General features: G+C 48.9%; 1 protein-coding gene across 9 annotated transcripts in view; it reads left to right on the forward strand.

The window, feature by feature from the left end:
- The window catches only part of PLCE1 (phospholipase C epsilon 1), a 312,093-nt gene that overhangs the window by 240,641 nt on the left and 51,364 nt on the right, over positions 1 to 20,088 (forward strand). For all 9 annotated transcript variants that reach the window (XM_039546692.1, XM_039546694.1, XM_039546690.1 and 6 more), the window contains 6 exons: positions 2,008 to 2,170; positions 16,015 to 16,137; positions 16,236 to 16,372; positions 17,242 to 17,480; positions 18,411 to 18,472; positions 18,567 to 18,732. In XM_039546692.1, coding sequence (XP_039402626.1) covers positions 2,008 to 2,170; positions 16,015 to 16,137; positions 16,236 to 16,372; positions 17,242 to 17,480; positions 18,411 to 18,472; positions 18,567 to 18,732 — 890 coding nt within the window. The remainder of the gene's footprint in view (positions 1 to 2,007; positions 2,171 to 16,014; positions 16,138 to 16,235; positions 16,373 to 17,241; positions 17,481 to 18,410; positions 18,473 to 18,566; positions 18,733 to 20,088) is intronic.

Below are 20,088 nucleotides of genomic sequence, written 5' to 3' on the forward strand. Positions count from 1 at the left end.
GGGAATCCCCACGTGGACTTGTTCATGTCCCATCAGAACAAGAAATGCTGTGTGTTCTGCTCAAGCTGGGGAATGGACAGAGGCTCCCTGCCAGACACCTTTTTGCTCCCGTGGTTGGGGGCTCTGATGTATGCCTTCTCACCAGTGCTGTTAATCCACAGAGTCCTCATGAAGATCAAACAGGACAGGGTAAAGGTGATCCTGATAGCCCCTGTGTGGCCTCGACAGCACTGGTTCGGCACACTGCTGGACCTTTCAGTGGCAGCCCCACTGTAGCTGCCTCTCTGGCAAGACCTGCTGTCCCAGAACCATGGCAGTTGTTTGCAGCCAAACCTGGCAGCGCTGCACCTGACAGCATGGCTACTGCACGGTTAAATGCAGAAGAACGGGAAATCTTGGCCAGTGTCAAACTGGTCTTGTTGAGTAGCAGAAAGCCTTCCACCAGAGGGACCTACCTGGCCAAGTGGAAAAGGTTCATGTGCTGGACCTTGGACCACAGTATCCAGGCCGAGCAGGCCTCACTGCAGGCAATCCTGGACTATCTTCTGCACTTCAAGCTCCAGGGGCTGTGCCTTATCATCAATCAAAGTCCACTTGGCCGCTATTTTGGCCTTCTACCCTCTGCTCCAGGTCAGGTCAGGTCAGTCTTTGCTCATGGTATTATGGTCCGGTTTTTGAAAGGTCTGGAGCATCTCTACCTGCACATCCTCCCTGGGACCCGAATCTTGTGCTGTCACAGCTCATGGGTCCCCTTTCAAGCCTCTGGCTTCCTGCTCTACTTCTCTCCTGGAAGGTTTTGTTCCTGGTTGCGATACTGTCTGCCTGCAGGGTCTCTGAGATCAGGGTGCTTACTTCAGAGCTGCTGTATACAGTGTTCTACAAGGACAAGGTCCAGCTGCATCCAGCGTTCCTGCCCAAGGCAGTTTCACAGTTTCATACCAGCCAAGACATATACTTACCTGTCTTCTTTCCGAAGCCTCATAAATCAGAAGAGGAGCGCAAATTGCACATGCTGGATGTCAGGAGGGTGCTTGCCCTCTACATTGTCAGGACTCAGCCAGTTCACAAGTCAATGCAGTTATTCATTGTGGTGGCAGATAGATGAAAGATCGCCCAGTGTCTGCTCAGAGGACTTCATCCTGGATCACAGCCTGCATCCGTTACTGCTGCGAGGTGGCAAAAGTGCCTTCACTGGCGACTGTGACTGCCCACTCAACTAGGGTGCAGGCTTCATTGGTGACCTTCCTAGCTCAGGTGCCAATTCAAAATGTCTGCAGGGCTGCTACCTGGTCGTCTATCCACATGTTTACAACTCGTTATGCGCTTACTCAGCAAGCCCGAGATGATGCTGGCTTCGGTAGAGCAGTGTTGTAAGCTGCACAACCCTGAACTCTGAGCCCACCTCCATGGATACTGCTTGTGAGTCATCTAGAATGGAATCGACATGAGCAAGCACTTGAAGAAGAAAAAATGGTTACCTATCTTTCGTAACTGTTGTTCTTCAAGATGTGTTGCTCATGTCCATTCCATTACCCACCCTCCTACCCCTCTGTTGGAGTAGCCAGCAAAAAGGAATTGAGAAGGTGTAGGGCCAGCGGCGGCTAACATACTGATGCATGAGTGTGGCACTCGAGGGCGCCAGAGACGAACCTACCGATACCGCAAAGGCAAAAATCTCTGACGACTGCGCCCCTGGGTGCACACACACCTAGAATGGAATCGACATGAGCAACACATCTCAAAGAACAACAGTTACAAAAAGTAGGTAAAAGGGTTTTTTTCTGTGATTGCTTTTTCAATGAATTCTCAATAATAAATACTATAATTATTAATGTTATAGTGCTAACAAGACCTAATATTCATAAAATACTGTTCAAGATATGTTTTTGAGTAGTACAAAACAAATTTAGAAATTCTTTGGGGTTTCACTCAGTTTTATTCAGTGATAGTATGTGAATGTCGTGTAGAAATGATGCTAGTGATGCAAAATTTTGTTTTCTTTCATAGATCAGAATATCATGATTAATGCCTCTGCCTCTAACACTCTGCCATCTAGAAGAGCTCATTCTCTGACTGCATCTGGATCTCCTGTCTTAGCACCGGGGGCATCTGCACCAATCAGACCAGTCTCCTCTCCTGTAATGTCATCTTCAAGCAAGAATCAGGCTAGGTAGGGACAAAATCCGTAATTTTTAAAAATCTAATTATTAACAGTATAAATTATGACTGAAGTGCTGTCCTAGATATATATAAGTATGGAGCTTACCTTTTCCAGTTTTTGGATATTCCAGAGATCATCTGCACAGATTTTGGTCACAGATGCTCCATGTGTGTAACTGTCATTAACTGAAGTTGGCGCGCCGCGAACTTTTCCTGGCCAGCCGCCGGTTACTTGCGCGTGTTTCGGGGGGGCGCGCTCCTGGGTTCTTAGCAACAGTGCGCGCCGCAGCCGGCCGCAGTTAGGTCTCGTGCCGGCCTCTCAGGCCCCTTTGTGCCACTTCTTGTTTGCCGCCAACCGCTCCCAGCTTTAGTAGCTTGTTTGTACATAGTTAGTTTAGTTGTTAGTAAGGAAAAGTTTAGTTAGTTCTCAGCTGTGGTTAGTGTGGTAGTAGTTGTGTTTAGTTTTAGCTTTAGGCCTGTAGTTGTTGGGCCTATGCCATTGTGTTTGCCTGCAAGCCTCCCTGCACAGCGTGCTCCGATGCTGTTAGTAGATAGTAAGTGTCGTCCTGCTGTTCCCGTTGTGGAACCACAGAAGAGTGCGGCATGTTGCCCGCCAGCAACCCTTTCTTGCCAGCCTGTGCCAGGCGCACGCTCGCCTGCGGCTGCGAATGACACGCCCAGCCCGCAGGCGCCTCAGCCTGGCCGCGGCACGCTCCACCGAGCGGCACCACCCAGCGGCCACCAGGCGCACGCGAAAAAAGGAGCCAGACAGCGGCAGCCTTCAAAGAGCAGCAAGCTGGACTCCAGGCGCGCAGCAGACAGCCCGGGAGGCTCGATAAGCTGGCGACGCGCACCACAAGCGCGCGTGCGCGTCGCTCAGCCAGCTCTCCCCCAGCCCCGTCTGCCCCGGCCCGCGGCCACGACCGCCGCACCTTCCCGCGCTGGCAAAGGGCCCAGCCCGCCCCCGCCCGCCGGCTAGCGCCTGCCGCTCCGGCCGGCGCGAGGGCCCCGCTGAGACGCGCCCGGTCTCGCGGAGCTTTGACTCGCTGCCGGGCACCGCCGTCCAGCCCCGGGGCGGCCCGCCCGCCCGGGGGGGGGCGTCGCCGACCCGGTCGCCGCGCCCGGCACCCGGTGGACTCCGACAAGCGACGCGGATTCAGCCCGTCCGAGCACGAGCGGTGGCCTCGGTCACCTGGAGCCGTCGGTCGCGGTCGCGTCGGGCCGCCGGCCAGGCGGCCGCGGCCACGTCGCCGTGCCGATCGCGCGGTCGCGGTACCGCCGGGTCCTGTCCGAGTCCTCCGGTCGTCGGCACACCTGGTCGCTCCATCGCGCACCCTCGGCGCGTCGGCGAGCGCTCCGCACCGCCCGGGGCTCATCTCCGGCACCGCGGTCTCACGCAGGTCTCCGCAGCGGCCGGGTCCGCGCTCACTACCCGGGCGTCGCACTCCCGCACCGCGTGACGGGCCCATCAGGCCCGGCTCCCGCATCCCGGCGGGACGGCCCCAGCACCGCTGCCTCTCGCGCTCCACAGCGCGGCACGGTCGGGCCCACGGCACCGCCCTCGGGGCCCGGCTCGCGCATCCTCGCGCCGCTCCCGCGCGCTCCGTACGGACACCTGCCCTGGAGCCCGGCCCAGCCCTGGGGCTGTGGACCCGAGGGGCCTCGCCTGCCCCTGCCCCCAGCAGGGGCACGGCCCAGGCCACCCCGCGCCTGCTCCTCCGGCCGGCCCGGCCGCCCGCGAGGGCTCGGCCTGGCTGCGCGGCCAGGCGCCAGCCAGCCGTTCCACTCAGCCCATCGGGCCTGAGCGCCAGGGCGGCCCAGGCGGAGGGCCCCCTCCAGGGCGCGGCCGCCTCCTCCTCCGGCGGGCCTGATCCTGCAGCGCGGCCCTCCGCCTCCGCCACTGGGACGCGCGCCGGGAGCGCGCCAGCTGCGCGGGCCGCAGGCACGCTCGGCCTCCGACCTGGAGAGGAAAGTGAGGACCCTTCAGCAGATGTAGCGGCAGGCCGGCCAGGCGTGGGAGGAGCGTTCACGTCCCAGTCTGCGGACTTTTCAAAGAATGCCACGCGCCAGACCTCACTCACGTCCGTCCCTTGAGCGTCGGTCCTCACCGCCGCCACGCCCCCCACTCCGTCCCTCTGGTCTCTATGCTCACCCACTCCCGGACTCGGTTATTCCGACCCCGGGTTCGTTGGTGGTCGGACGCTCAGCAGATAGCCACTCGTCCCAGCCAAGGGCGCTGGGGCCAATGGACCTGCACGGCCTCGGACCTGCTAGAGTATAGGGTCCGGGCGGTCTGATGGTCTATCGCCATAGGGCGTCTCAAATAGATGCGGCAATAAGATGAGGTCGCGTCAGCCACGCCCCTGGCCCCTCCAATCCTGCCCGCCTCCTCAGTCAGTCTGCGCGCGGCCGGAGGTCCCGCGGAGATCATGACGCCCTCGCGCCTCTCCCGCCCTGCCGCCTCGGCCTCCAGATCTAGCCTCCGCCTTAGGACGCTGGGCGCTGCGGGCTGCTCGCCGCTGGCGACTCCGGCCTGACGATGCGCGGCCAGGGCTGTCCTGCGGCGCCCTCCCTTTGACGGCCAGAGGTTTTTCCGCCTGCCGCGGAGACAGAGCAACTCTGGCGGACGGCTGCTGCAATCCGTTCCCCGGCAGACTGCCCGGGCCGCGTATTGCACCGGCAGCCCCGCATGCACCCGCCGACCGCGCCGTCTATCACGCACGACAGCAGCCAGCGCCGTCCCGTCGTCCCGGCCGGCCACCCGGGGCGGCCACCCGGCAACGGCGAGCCGGCGGCCCGGCCGCCGGGCCCCGGCCCAGGGCCAGGCTGCCCGGGCCAGGGGCAGGCCCCCAACTCTGCTCTTTCCGGCAGGCTCCTTTTTTTTTCCCCGCCTTTTCCATTTTCCCACCTTCTTGGTCCCCATTTCCCCTTTCCAACTGGGTGCTTCGCTTCGTCCTTCGGGTTCAAGCCTGCAATTTGTTTCGCCCCCCCACCCACCAGTCCCCCTTTCCCCTCCCATTTTCCCCTCCTCTCTCACCCCCACCTCACCCACCCTCACAGACCCTCCCTCCAGCGTGGGTGCCCAAGAAGCCGTGCCTCACTGCAAGGCAGAGCATGCCCTCTCCCGACTTCTCGTCCCCCAAGCGAGGGAAAGCATCCCTATCTATTCTCATCATCCTGATCCAAGTCAGCTGGGGAGCTCAGCCCATTCATGCTCAAGCATGCCTTTCCCCATCCCACCTCCTCTCTCGCTGGGGACCATCATTCCCCTTCGACATCCTGGCGCCTACTGACCATGGTTCTATCCTGAAACGCGCCTACCTCCATGTTTCCACATCAAATCTATCCCCCAGTTGGCAACCAATGTTCCCCTCTGCCCGCCCGCCACAAGGTTGTTGGCCGTGTTGCCGAGGAGTTCCTCGGTGATGATCCTCGACATCGGTTCCAGGGCCTGTCTACCTCGCTCGACGTCCTCGCGCGGGACTCAGTCTCTCCTCCGGCGGTCACCGACAACCACCTGGCCCGAGCCTCGACACCCCTCCCGCCCATCCGGCATCGCCTCCACCCATGCCGTAGCGGCGCATCTGCGCCCCCATGTCACCGGCTCTGCCTCGCGCGCCGACCGCGCACCTCGCAGTCTTGGCTGCGCACGCGCCGTCGACCATCCAGTCTTGGCTCGCCGCGGCCACCATACCGATGCTCGAGCTCTGTGCCCTCTCGCGATCCGTCGAGTCCTCCCGTCGAGTCTCAGCCCCCGATCCACCCTCTCGCCCTCGGCATGGCCGCCACTCTCGCCCTCCCTCATCACCGCCCAGCTCAAGGCCTGACCGAGGTGCCTTGCCCGCCTGTGGTGAGCCCCTCACTCCCAAGCATGCGCTCCGCCTGATCGAGCTGGCCTGCCATCCACCGCATCCACCCTGCCTGAGCACCGTCTGGCAATGTTTGACTTCTGCACACACAACACCAGCAGCAATGTCAACAAGCAAGCAATCCCTCCTGGCTCCCCTCCCTGACTCTGGCGTGAGCGTGCTCCTCTGATCCTCTCCTCCTCAAGTCCTCCCTTCTCCTCTGGGACTTCTTCTTCTTTGATCATCTCAGCAGCCCGATCCTCTCAGCAGAGTCCTGTTCCTCTCCCGATGGTCCCTCCATCCCGTCCAGATGTCGTCCACCCAATCTTCCGCCGGTCGTCCCCAGGACCCACCCAAGTCCCAGTTCCCAGGTCGTGCCAGGAGTTTTTCGCCCTCTCAGTGGAGGCCTTCCGTTCAGCCCTGGACAGCCTCGGCCCCCTCGCCTCCTCCTCTTCTCGCCCGTGCACCTTCCCTCCGTTCCCCTCGTGTGCTCCCTCTCCTGAAGCCTCGGGGACAGAGCCATGAGTGCGCAGCACTGGTGCCGGGCCAGCACTGCAGCACTGGCCTGCCTTGCTGCTCCAGCCTCTCCCGCCCCCCCTCCCCCTCCAGCCCGCATCCGGACTCATCTACCCCCCCCTCTCCTGGCCATCCGAACTGCAGTCCCTCCATCTTACAGCTTGGTACCTGGTGGATTCCTCCTCGGCTGCACAGCTTGTGTTCTGCAGGAGTGCAGCAGTTCCTGGCAGGCTCACTAGCACTCCACCTACCGAGCTTACCTAGAGAAATGGAAATGTTCGCACGATCTTGAGGTCTCAGCGAAAGATCCGTCGGTCCATCCTGGGTGACCCATGGTACCCTACTAAGCTGGGTCTGGCGGTCTCCTCCTTGCTCCTCACCTGGCGACAGTGTCCGCCTTTCGTCTGGTCCGCCCGCCTTCCTGTCGTGGATCGAACCAGATCTCCTCCTTGGTCTCAAGTGGAAGGTTGGTCCACCGCTTGTACCTGATGGTACCCGCCCGCCCTGTGACCTCTGCTGACCCCCGGCCTTGGCTGCTGGTTGGGTCCTGGGATTTGGCCCTCCATTGAGCCCTCCCTGCTGCTCCCCCTGTGACCTCTTCCCCCCTGCCCTGCCCCTCTCGCTCTTGCATCAGTGGGGCGAGTTTCTGAGCTCTGCGGCTTTCACTTACCATACACTGCACACTGTCTTCTGGACAAGGCCTTCCCATGAGGACTTCCCTCAGCTATCCTTCCTCACACCTTTCCATATTCCTTCTCCAGCTCTCCATCTCATCTTTTTCTTCTCCTTCCCCCTGCTCTTCTTGGAAACGCAAGCCTGCCGACATCCCGCGGGCGCGGCGCTTCTACATCGGCGGACGAAGCCTCCCTTCAGCGTTCCCCGGAGTGCTTCGTCCGCGCTCGCCGTAGCGCTGTTAAGCGCGCCGCATGAAAGGGATTTCCTCTGAGCTCCTGCGTGTATACGGACCTGCTCTCCTGTTTCTGCGCTGCCGACCTGCGCTGGCTTCGCCGCCGCAGCTGGCGCGCGCGCACACACACTCTCGTCACGGCACGGCCGCGCCGCCCGCCTGGCCAATGATCCGGATCTGGTGACATCTGTCTGCGGCTACCTGGTCCCTTGCGCACCTCACCGCAGCCTCTCTGCAGCAGTTGGGTGCAGCGCAGCGAGGCTGCGCTCGCCTCCCTCACTCCGACTCCCGCCCGTCTCCTCTCACCCCCCCCCCCGCTAAGTGGAATGCGGAATCACCAGCATGGATGAGCGAAGAAGCACAAAGAAGAAGAAAAAACGGTTACCGTAGTACCGTCTGTTCTTCTTTTCTATCCTATCCATCCTTCCCCTCCCCTCCTTCCCACCCCCAGGCCGGCAAGAAGGAAAGAAGGGCGGGGCGGGCCGGCTGGGAGTATATAACACGCCATAGCGGCGCGCCGCCACGGGGGCGCCAGCCGGCGTGTTGCTTTAGTAAAAAAAAGTTCGATGATGCGACGCGCGGGGCACGCACTAACTGGAATGGATAGGAGCAACACATCTCGAAGAACAACAGTTACTACGGTGAGTAACCGTCTTATTTCAGCTGCGTAAACTGAGTTACATAGGTGCTTTGCACAAGTTAGTTCAACCTCAAGGAGCATAATCCTGCAGTAGAATTTCTGGTGGAAGTTGCCCTGTATTGCCAGGAAATAATAGGGATATTGTCTGGAACATTTCCTTTCCCACACACTTCCCTCCTCTTTTTACCTGCAGTACTTTTCAGTCCTATATTCAGTGCAGAAGCTCATGCTTTTGACTGTGCAGTGCCATGGTGTACTACCATGTGTTAATTCATTATTTTTATTTATGATTTATTTTATTACCCCATAGGTGTGCACGGCACTTAACAGACATACAAGATGACAAAGTCCCTGCCATGGGGACCTTCCAGTCTAAATGAGACAGATAACACAATGAATAGTGTGGGTAGGGACCATAAGGAAGGAGGGAAAGACAACAGTAAGCAGCATGAAAAGATCATTGCTGATATCTGTAGTGCAAAACTGGCTGTTTTTGCCTTGAAAGTCACTTTCTAAGGCTTGTTTGTTCTCTTTACATACAGTGTGCAGTTCTGCACTCCATCATGCAGGACCAATGGGTGTATATATCACAATAAGATTTATCTCTACTACATGGCTTTCATGTTATATTTTTCAAAAAGGCTATAACAAATTTAGTTCACAGTACATTGAAAAAGCATCACACGTTGATGCCACAGCAGTTGCTTCCCAATTTTGAAAATCTATGTTATGTTTAATTTCATTTGCCAAAATAATTGATGTTCCCTATATGTAGAGCACCTGGAACTTTGTAATATTTCAGTGTGCCATTAATTTGGCACAGGCAAAAAAAAATGTTGTTGACTGTATTGTAGCATTCCACAATTCCATACTCATTTTGGGTTAAATCCTGAGGACCCATAACTCCCGCTGACTGTAGTGAGAAGTATGGATACTCAAGTATGTGTTCAACACTTCTCAAGATTTTGGGTGAGATTCTGTGCTGGACCTCTAAAGGTATGTCTACACAGCAGTGTAAATCAATGATTAGCGAGACTCAAGTCAGCTGACCCATGCCAGGAAACCCTGGGCTTCAGCATCTACATTGCATTTTAACCCTAGGTTAAGAATTTCCTGACCCATGATTGAATCTAGGGTTCTGGCATCCACATTGCAGTGCACAGACCCAAGTCAAAGTAAACATATACCAAAGTGCTTACTGTCCCTGCCCCTGCATGTTGACACTCTAGCCCTAAGAACATGATGCATTGTGGGAAAACTCTACTGCCCACCCTGTTTCCTAACTGGCAGTACTATTGATGGGACTCAGATGCCCATAATGTGTGCACAAGTACATAAATTGCATAACTAGCTTCTTTGGTGGCTGTCTCAGTGGAATGACTGCAGTTTGAGACGGGTTTATACTACCATCTAATCTGATAGTTGGCTCTCCGCCTCTAGACTGAGTCACATTGGTGGGAAAATGCCCATGTGCACCTCTTATCAGGATAATTAAGACATCAATGTCCAGGGCTGTCAAACTATTAAAATGAAACTTTGCAATTTAATTTTTTTTAAATGAGATGTTCCATGATGGTGTTTTTGTCTGTTTTTTTTTAATTTATTTGTGTCTGTTTGTTTTGAAGTTTGACATAAAATGTAGGTTTCAGAGGAAAAAAACACACACACCCCAGCTGCCAGCTGCAGAGCAGTGAAGTGCATCCCCAGGGCTTGGGGTGCAGTGTGCTCCACCACCCCATCCAGATCCCTTATCTTTGTATAGGGTCAAATGCTGGAGTCCTGGTTTCAGTCCTTGCCCAGATATAAGTCTTATAGCCTTCAACAGATATATGAATAAGCAGGATTTGATCCTGTGTATTATCTATGGGGTTGAGAACCATTTCCAATAGCTCCCTCTCCTTGGCTAAAGAAAACCTTGCATTTCTCTGAATAGTATTCTTACTTTACTTTTTGCTGTCCAGTATTCTTATTACTTGGCAAAAGCGCTTGGAGGGAGGGTTGGTTGGGTTGAAGGGTTGATTCAAAATTATTAAACAGAAAATTAGCATGGAGATAAAAGCTGTTTTTTTTTTCCAAATAAAGTATCAAAGCCTCAGTGACCCAAGTGGATATGGAAAAGTCATGTAACTGAGTCACTCAGCCCCATTTCCTACTCTTCCTCCTATCTGCTTCATGAGTGCCAAAATCCTGGCTCTGTGTGGACATGGCAACTATATTTTAAACCTGAAAATTAATCCAGCTCAGAGCAGGATTAGGTGCCACTGAAACCAGATGTTACTACCCAGCTGGCAAAATGCCATCAACATCCTTTTAATTCCTTTTTCTCATTTAAGCTGGATTCCCTTTTTGCTTCAGTCAAAGACAGTATGTCCTGAGGATCCTTTAACCCTGCCCCTGCCACAATGAGGGAGGCAGGGATAAGGGATCCCTAGGAGACTGCAGAAAACTTTTGGGGCTGGCTCCCACTCACTGTCCTCCCAGTGCACACTTCCCATGTGCCCCTGCACACATAGCCCCAGTGTGGGCAGGAGGGCCCAGGAGCAAGGGTCAGAGACTAGAGCAGGCACCAAGTGGCTGCCTTGCAGGGAGGTGGAGCAGCAGACCCCCTACATCCCGGTGGCTGGAAGTCGCCTGCTGCCTGTCAGCTTTGCTTCCTGCTTCAGGCAAGCTCCGCACAGCAGCGAGGGGGAGCTGGAGCCACCGCTGCAGGAGGCTGCGGGGAAGTTTTGGGGCTGGCTCCCACTCACCACCCTGACAGCACATGCAGCTGAGGTGCCCCTGCACACACAGAACTAGGGGAGTGAGGCCAGAGAGCAGAGCTGGGACCAAACGGCTGCCCTGCAGGACGGGGGAATAGCTGGGGTGTCTGGGGTCATCCCTCCTCTGGCCATGCTGAGCAGGAATCTCTGCTGCTTCCCTTCCCTGCAGGGCAGCTGCTTGGTCCCCACTCCTCTGGCCCTTGCACCTGGGCCCCCCTGGGGCTGCAGTGCAGGGTCGCCCTGTGTGCACTGAAGGCAGCAAGTGAGAGCCAGCCCCAAAACTTTGCCGCAGTGAGGAGGAGCTGGAGCTGCCGCCGCTGCCACCATGTGAGGGCTGCAGGGAAGTTTTGGGGCTGGCTCCCACTTCCCGCCCTGACAGCGCACACAACCTGGGTGCCCCTGCACATGTAGCCCCAAGGAGGGTGGGGGGGGGCCCAGAAGCAAGGGCCAGAGAGCAGAGCGGAGACCAAGGAAATAGTAAGCCAGTTGTCTGACCAACTAAACTGGCATAGGATGAAAATGAGCATGACTAAGATTGTGGTCATCTGGGTGCCACAGGGAAACTGGACACAGAGATTAATGGAGTGAAACTAAACCAGACTGACCAGTTCAAGTACTTTGGTGTCTGAGTCATGGAAGATGGCAAGCTCAAACATGAGATACGGTTGAGACTGGGGAGTTCTGGAAGAATGTGGAATAACACCTCAGGGGCAGTGTATGATAAGCATATGCCGCTGAGACTGAAAGCACAACTAAACAGAACAATGGTGTATCCTAAAATGCTGCTTCGTGAGAAGCATTTGCAACAAAGAGATGGCAGGTTCAAAATGCCTACAAGCGTTTGAGATGAGATGTCTTCATGCCATAAGATGAATTGCATGAATAGAGAGATTCTGAAATGAAAGTATTGGGATGGAAGTCAAAGTTCATGATGGGGCTGACAAAATCCAGGAAGCACAACTTCACTGGTTTGGACACATGCAGAGGCTGAATGAAGGGGACCTGGTGGAAACAGCATGGCAGAAGAAGGTGATAGGAAACAGACCCTGAGGAAAACTGAGGAAGCGTAGATGGACTGCACCAAACATGGTAAGCAGATGAACTGTAGTACCACCTCAGAAGATGAAGGAGACTGATGCTGGCATGATGACCTGACCCCAGCTGATGGGATAAGAGGAAGATGAAGAAGAACTAATAATTTATACTGGATTATTTTTATTTTATTTCTCTATGTTCTAAGTTTCTGGCTCACAATATATGCCCTAGGGACAAAAGAGCACAGTCAGCCATAGTCCAAGCAGGTGCAGCTCCAATGAAATCAATGATGTTGTGCCTACCTACACATGGCCTATCACATGGCTATTTGCTATGTATCTGACTCAACACTCCACAGTTTTCCAGTTTACAGCTTTGAAACTATCTAGTCCATCATAGAATTGCAGATGTCCATAGGAACTGAGGGCACTCAGGACCTTGCAAGATCAAGCCCTAAAAGACTTTTGCTATCAGGGTATAAAATATATTTGCTCAGATTCCCCTAATTTACCCAAGATGAGTCAATGGGGGTTGCACAGGTGCAAGTGAAAGCAGAATTTGGCCTAATATGCCTCCAAAAAACCTACCCACCTGCTTTGGTTAGTAATTTTCATTTTGTTTGGCATTACTATGCCAAGTACATTAAGGCATGTAATGTGTTTATTAACATTTTTAATATCTCTCATAACATTTTTGCCAATGAAAATAACTGAGAATAACATAGAAAAAGTCTCCAGGCTCCAGAACATAGACTGAAATATGTAATCTAGAATGGAACATCAATGGCCATATTACTGTGTCATCTACATATAGCAGCTTCTCGCCTGTTTCGATTGGGATCTTCTTGCTGACATAGTCCAGCAATATGATAAACAACAGCAGACTTAGGGATGACCCCCTGGTGCAGTACGATTTTCACTTCAGAAAGACTTGTCATTCCAAAACATTTACATCACTTACATTACATTACATCATTTACATCACTGTTTTAGGTGATCTATATAGGGCATTCACCATAGTTATTAAATCCTCAGACACTCCATGTTTCTTCAGCCCTGGTGAGAACATCCTTTTATCCACTTTATTGTATGCTTTTTCTAAGTTTATAAAAGCCCAGAAGTTACCTAGTACAAGTTAATATTATTATTTATACTACCACACAAACTACAAGTAAAAACTTGTAATCTCATAATCTGGTTAGTTTGACAACCTATATTTTCCATAGCACATGTTGATTGACATTAATTATATTACTCTCTTTTAATTTTTATTCATCAAGACCAATACCAACCATTCAATAATTTTGCCCAGGATTGATGTCAAGGTGACAGGCCTATATTTACCCAGGTAACCCTGTTTACTCTCTTAAAATATTGGAACAGCATTAATTTTCTGCCAGTCCTCTGGAACTTCCCCGGTGTTCCAAGACTTATTGAAAATCATCAGTAACAGTTCAGAGAACTTCTTGGACAGCTCTTTTAAAACTCTTGGATTTAAGTTATCTGGACCAGCTGAGTTAAAAATATCTAACTTTAGTAGCTGCTGTTCAACATCCTCTTGAGTTGGAATGGAAAGTATTTCATCATCATCATCATCAAATATCTATACATCATGTACATTTTTCACAAATACAGAACAGAAATATTTATTGGACACCTCTGCCTTTTTTAACACTTTTGACCACAGATTTCTCCTTATGTCCTTTTGCATCCTTAATACAAATTAGAAGTTAGGAGAAAACTAATAAAGTGTTAGCAGCTTCTCCTTTTTTCCATTTGTTATATATTGGGGTGTTTTGTGAGTCTCTAAGGTGCCACAAATGCTCCTGTTCTTTTTGTGGATACAGACTAACACGGCTACTACTCTGAAACCTATTATTATTATTATTTTATTATATAGCTGTTTTCAAATCCCCTCTGAGCCAGGTTGTTTTTAACCAATGTAGCCGCCTTTCTCAATTGTTAGACTCTGGGTTTCAGGCATCTAGTAACATGTTCTTAAACAGTTCTCAATTGTCTTTCACATTTTTCTGTTTAAATTCTTTCTCACAGCCTATTTGGTTCATAATTGTTTTCAGCTTGTGAAATTGGCCTTTTTAAAGCACCAGGTGTATATATATTATTGGTTTTGATTCTGTTTGGACTTAATAAAAAGTAATCAAGTCACAATTATTTACACCTAAGCAACCACTTATTTTTAGTACTGTGAACATTCCTCAGGAGGTTCTGCTCTGCTTTCCGTTCCCTTAATCCATGTGGGTGAAGGAGGGAAGCCTGTGATACCTTGTTCTGTTGCGGTACCAAGGCCCAGACGTTTCACGAGCTTGATGCACCTTAAATCAGAACATGATAACGTTAGCTGACTACTGTAAGATTTGGCACCTGCAGCCAAGCGTCATAAAAACAGTCTCCAGTTTGTTCCATCTTCGTCACGCCAGTGCAACCCAAGAACTGAATGTTTATTTGAATGGTCAGAAGGAGAAGCATGAAATAGAACCGGTCTATCTAGGTGTGACCTTAGACCGCACACTGAGTTACCATGCCCACCTGAAGAAGACAGCAGCTAAAGTTAAGACGCTCAACAATCTTCTTAGCAAACTGGCAGGTTCATGGGGTGCTCGTGCTCCAACTTTGCAGACGTCAGCTCTTGCTACCTCATATTCGGTGGTGGAGTACTGAGCACCTGTTTGGAGTTGATCATCACACACCAAACTGGTGGATACACAGTTATATGCCACCATGTGTATCATCCCCGGCACCCTGTGTCCAAGTCCACTCCCATGGCTTCCAGTTCTGAGCAATATCGTTCCTCCTCAAATCAGACGAGAGGTTGCCACTGGCAAGTTACTGGAGAAAGTATGCGCCAACTCAAGCCTGCCACTGCACAATGACCTTTTTAAACCACCAGCTGCATGTTTGCCGTCAAGTCGCCCATTATGGTCACATCTGCCACGCCAGGATGTTAGGGCGGAAACACTCTGGTGAGAGGAATGGATATGTTATAATCCCCAACCAGTCTCTCATTGCCAACCCCACAATTTGCCCGCTTGGGTTTGACCCACCCTGTCGCCAGTGGTCCCTGTTGAACAGGTTCTGGACTGAGCAAGGACTCTTCACAGCTAACCAGTATCGCTGGGGCTTTTGTGACAGCCCCTTGTGCAGCTGCGTTGCAACACAGACGATGATGCACATTGTCGATGAATGCCTGCTGGCTAGGTTCAGCGGTGGCTTAGAAGAACTGCATCATGCCACTGAATATGCCATTGCTTGGCTAGATGACTATGCATACGCTAAATAAATTTGAGGAGGAGGGTGCCCCAAATGGTAATTCTTCCTTACAAGAGACCAGGCCTGAATGGAAAAATGGGGCAGCCATGTCTTAGTTTCTCTCTGTGCCACTGCTGATATTCCTGGCTGTTTCTTGGGAAGCCCAGGCTGCTTCTGGGGACTGGCTCCATTCCTGTTCCCTCCATTCCATGTGACCAGGGAAATACAGGACGGGGGGGCGGCTAAAGCCTGTGTCACCTGCTGGAATCGGCAGGCAGGGAGCCTTCTATTGGGCATCTCCCTGCCTCACCAATGCGCCTAGCTGTTGGAGATGTCCAAATGTGACACATTTATTTCCTGCATATAATCCAGAAAGAATAATTTATTTATTATGCTAGCATTATACCTTAAGGAATTCTGTAGGTTTCCAGCATGCTTCCCATTTTAATTGTCTTGCTGGTAAAATACTAAAAACAAACTTCCTGTGATCCTCATAAACGGCAGGACATATTTCTTTTAGGCTTCATGCTATAGCAATAGTAGGATTATTTTGTTAAGTGAAAAAAAATAAAACTTGTTGGTTTGTGCCTATTTAAATTAGATTCTTCCATGCATGGAAAGTTTTCAATAGAATTTCTTTATTTGCTTTGGCAAAGTTTGCAGTGGTCTTTAGGGGAACGAGTGGCCAGTATGAAATACAGAATCAAAGTACAAACTCTGATTGCATCCACTAAGAAGTATTGTTTTGTTTCCTTCTTTCAAATATTGATAATAAATATATTAAAGAAAACCTAGAATAGACCTTTAGTTCAATGCTGCCTAATATTTCACAATCCGTGGAAGTTATATATAAGAAAATAACAGCAATCTCATTTTATTTTAGTACTTGGAGCAGTAGTAGCTGGCATGGCCGAGTCAAAGGAGGATTGAAGGGGTTTCAGAACTTTATGGTTTCCGATAGTAATATGAGTTTTGTTGAGTTTGTAGAGCTCTTCAAGTCTTTCAGGTAAAATCTATTTGACTAATCACATTCATCACATCAAAGTTGATAAAAATCTATTTTAAGAAAAAAAGCACAAAGTGAATATTCTTCCTGTATCCTAGTGTTCGAAGCCGCAAGGATCTTAAAGACCTCTTTGATGTCTATGCTGTACCCTGCAATCGATCGGGTTCTGATTCTACTCCACTTTATACTAATCTGAAAATTGATGAGAACACCAGTGGACTCCAGCCTGATTTAGGTTTGTTAAATTTAATTTCAACAAGAAAATAACACTTTAGAAAGCTGAACTATTTTAATTATTGGCATTGTAAAAAAATCCTGCTGAAGTGGGGGGCAGAATCAGCTTACAATTGACAGTGAGTTAGAACCTTAACTAAAGGGTCACTACCACAGCTCCATAATAACAGTTCATCATATTCCATCCATACACAACTGGCTTAACTAATTTTAAGAAGCTTAACACATTCAGAAAGTTGTATTTCACATAAGATTTACCAAAAGTGAATTTTATATATATATACACACCTCTACCCTGATATAACGTTGTCCTCAGGAGCCAAAAAATCTTACCGTGTTATAGGTGAAACCACATTATATTGAACTTGTTTTGATCCACCGGAGCATGCAGCCCCGCCCCCTTGGAGCACTGCTTTACTGGGTTATATCCGAATTCATGTTATATCGGGTCGTGTTATATCGGGGTAGAGGTGTGTGTATATATATATGTGTGTGTATATATATATATGTATGTGTATATATATATGTATGTATATATATATATAGTGTGTGTGTATAAAATACATGTCTCAGAATGAAAACTTCATGTATGGTCAAGTCAGTAATAAAGAGCCAAATCCTGAAGAACTCACTCAACTCTCAATAAAGAAAGAGTTCCACTAATGTAAATAGGAATCTTGCCTAAGTCTTGGCTAAGAATTTTAGGAGTTGATCCATAGTTATTGAAAATTGATTTTTTTCCAGTGAATACAATTTTAATTCCTTTGAATAATTCAGTGTGGTATGAATAATAGAATAGTACTTGCTTAATTTATCTCCAGGTGATAAAATGAAACTCCTCAAATATTTATGTTCATATTTATGTTTTAGATTTATTGACCAGGAATGTGTCAGATCTGGGTTTGTTCATTAATAGTAGACAGCAACTATCAGAAAACCAGAGACAGATATCTGATGCCATTGCTGCTGCTAGCATTGTAACTAATGGTACTGGAGTAGAAAGCACATCACTGGGAATATTTGGAGTGGGCATCCAGCAACTCAATGACTTCTTAGTGAATTGCCAAGGTGAACACTGCACCTACGATGAAATCCTCAGTATTATCCAGGTCTGTAATATAAACATTTTGCAATGCATCTATTCATTCTATAGGGGTTTTTGTTTCCTCCATTTTTTTCCCCTGCATGTGTTCTTTCTCTGGCCAGTCTCCAGAACAGTACCTACTGTATCACCTATATGGAGATTGGATTTCCTCCTTTGGAACCACTGCCAATTCTGTTCCCTCAGTTTGCATGAAACTTCTCTAAACACAGTGTACCCAATTGTCCTATTCCATGAGATCAATGTTTCATTTCTATAATGTGTCTTACCTCCATTTAATATGGACAAAATTATCCAAGTTGAGTTTTGTATCCATTGTGTTATAAAAATTGAATGTCTAGCTACCATAATGTAAATTTTGAGTCCTTTTTATTTTTGTCTTATGTAATCCAAAACTAAGTCCGTACTCTACAGGGTTTAACAAAACTGTCAAAACATTTTGAACAGTTCAGATGTTAGGCAAGTATGTGCAATATACAGTACATTTACAGCAAGGTTAAAAAATCAGGCTGTCTAGGGGAACTTCAGAATGACGCTTCATTATTCTATATGCTTTTTATACAAGTTGATGTGTTGTTGAACACTGGTAAATAAATACAAATAGTTATTTCCTTTTAGATGATGTCACTGAGTATTATATATAAGAATAAGAACATGCATGATTTTAAATAATAATCTAGATGAACATTCTACATTTGTAAGCTCTGCAATATTATTAGTTTTATATATTTAGTGACTTTGCTAACTCCTGTAACTATTATCAATATAGTGAAGACACTTCTGAATGATATTCAGACTGCAGACAGTTTTCAAGTGCCAGCTCATTAGTTTGATGTACAAATTACACTATAAAAAATGAATTAAAGCCTTTTACCAAGGCATGTGATACATGTTTCTTTTTATAAAAATAATGTTATTCTCTTACTGTTTCTTACAGAAATTTGAACCCAGCGTCAATATGTGCCAGCAGGGGCTACTGTCATTTGAAGGATTTGCAAGGTAATTAGCCACATATGAAGTTAACATACATGTGATGTTATTTTTGTGCATTTTGCTAAATATTCATCACAGACTATTATTTCTGCACCTTTAGGTTTTTGATGGATAAAGACAATTTTGCCTCAAAAAATGACGAGTCACAAGAGAATATTGAAGAATTACAGCTACCGCTGTCATATTATTACATTGAGTCTTCACACAATACATACCTCACAGGCCATCAGCTTAAAGGAGAATCGTCAGTAGAGCTTTACAGCCAGGTATACAGAGTTAGATCATTGCATAGTTTTCAGCATGAACTTGTTTGTTTAACTAAGAAGTCACAGAAACATGGCCTTTTTGCTTTGAAAACCCAAATGTTCTGAGCCCCTGCTTGTAAAATGTAGGAAAACATGATGTGTGGGAAAGCTGCCTGTGTGCACAGTTGTGTTCAAATGCTTTTACTAAGGCAAAAAATGGGTTTAGTTTGAGATTCAGAGCATTTAGACACTAGTCATTCTGACCTAACTTACTAAAATTAGACTTTCCCACAGGAAAGACTGATCTAATATGTTAGTTTATTTAAATGTCAAAAACACCATTCAGATATTGTACATTGTACTGAAAAGACAAATTTCTAATGAAAACATCACTCCTGACATTATACTTCTAGGAATATTATACTATTTCTCTGACCCTGTGTCTAATTGGTGACGAACCTGGAAAGAATGATTTCTGTCTATGGGTTTTGGGTCTATATTTTTGATATGTGTGTTCAACAAATGTTACAGAAAACATCAAACTTCCTGTAATTGGGATTTTTATTACTCACCATGTTAAAGAGAAATCCATTCAAGTGTGACAGGCTCACAAAAGGTCCTCTGTGTACTTCAGCCCTTTGTTTATGTGTTTGGAGGTGGGGAGGTGGACTGTGTGTAAGAAAGCCATGAGTAAAGTGGCTGCATAGTGGTGCTGTGGAGTAGGTTTCTGTGACAGCCTCACACAGGATGGCGGTGTTGGGGGAGGTAGGATAGGGATCCATCATCCGTAACACCCAAAGTGATGTGAAAGAGCTGCAGGCACTCTTTCAGCAGCCCGTAAGCTAAAATAATGGTCCATAAGGTGAAATGGGAACACTATTGCAGCCCTGTTCTCCGGGGTGGGGTTAGGGTGCCCCCTCCACTGACATAACTAGAGTAATCATAATAGGATGAAATTTAATCGTGAAAAGTGCAAGATCATGCATTTAGGGATTAATAACAAGAATTTTGGTTATAAATTGGGGACACATCAGTTGGAAGTAACAGAGGAGGAGAAGGACCTCGGAGTATTGGTTGATCACAGGATGACTATGAGCCACCAATGTGATATGGCCATTATAAAAGCTAATGTGGTCTTGGGATGCATCAGGCGAGGTATTTCCAGTAAAGATAAGGAGGTGTTAGTACCATTATACAAGGCACTGGTGAGACCTCATCTGGAATATTGTGTGCAGTTCTGGTCTCCCATGTTTAAGAAGGATGAATTAAAACTGGAACAGGTGCAGAGAAGGGCTACTAGGATGATCCAAGGAATGGAAAACCTGTCTTATGAAAGGAAACTCAAAAAGCTTGGCTTGTTTAGCCTAACCAAAAGAA

This window comes from Mauremys reevesii, linkage group 7 (assembly GCF_016161935.1).
Source record: "Mauremys reevesii isolate NIE-2019 linkage group 7, ASM1616193v1, whole genome shotgun sequence".
NCBI lineage: Eukaryota > Metazoa > Chordata > Testudines > Geoemydidae > Mauremys > Mauremys reevesii.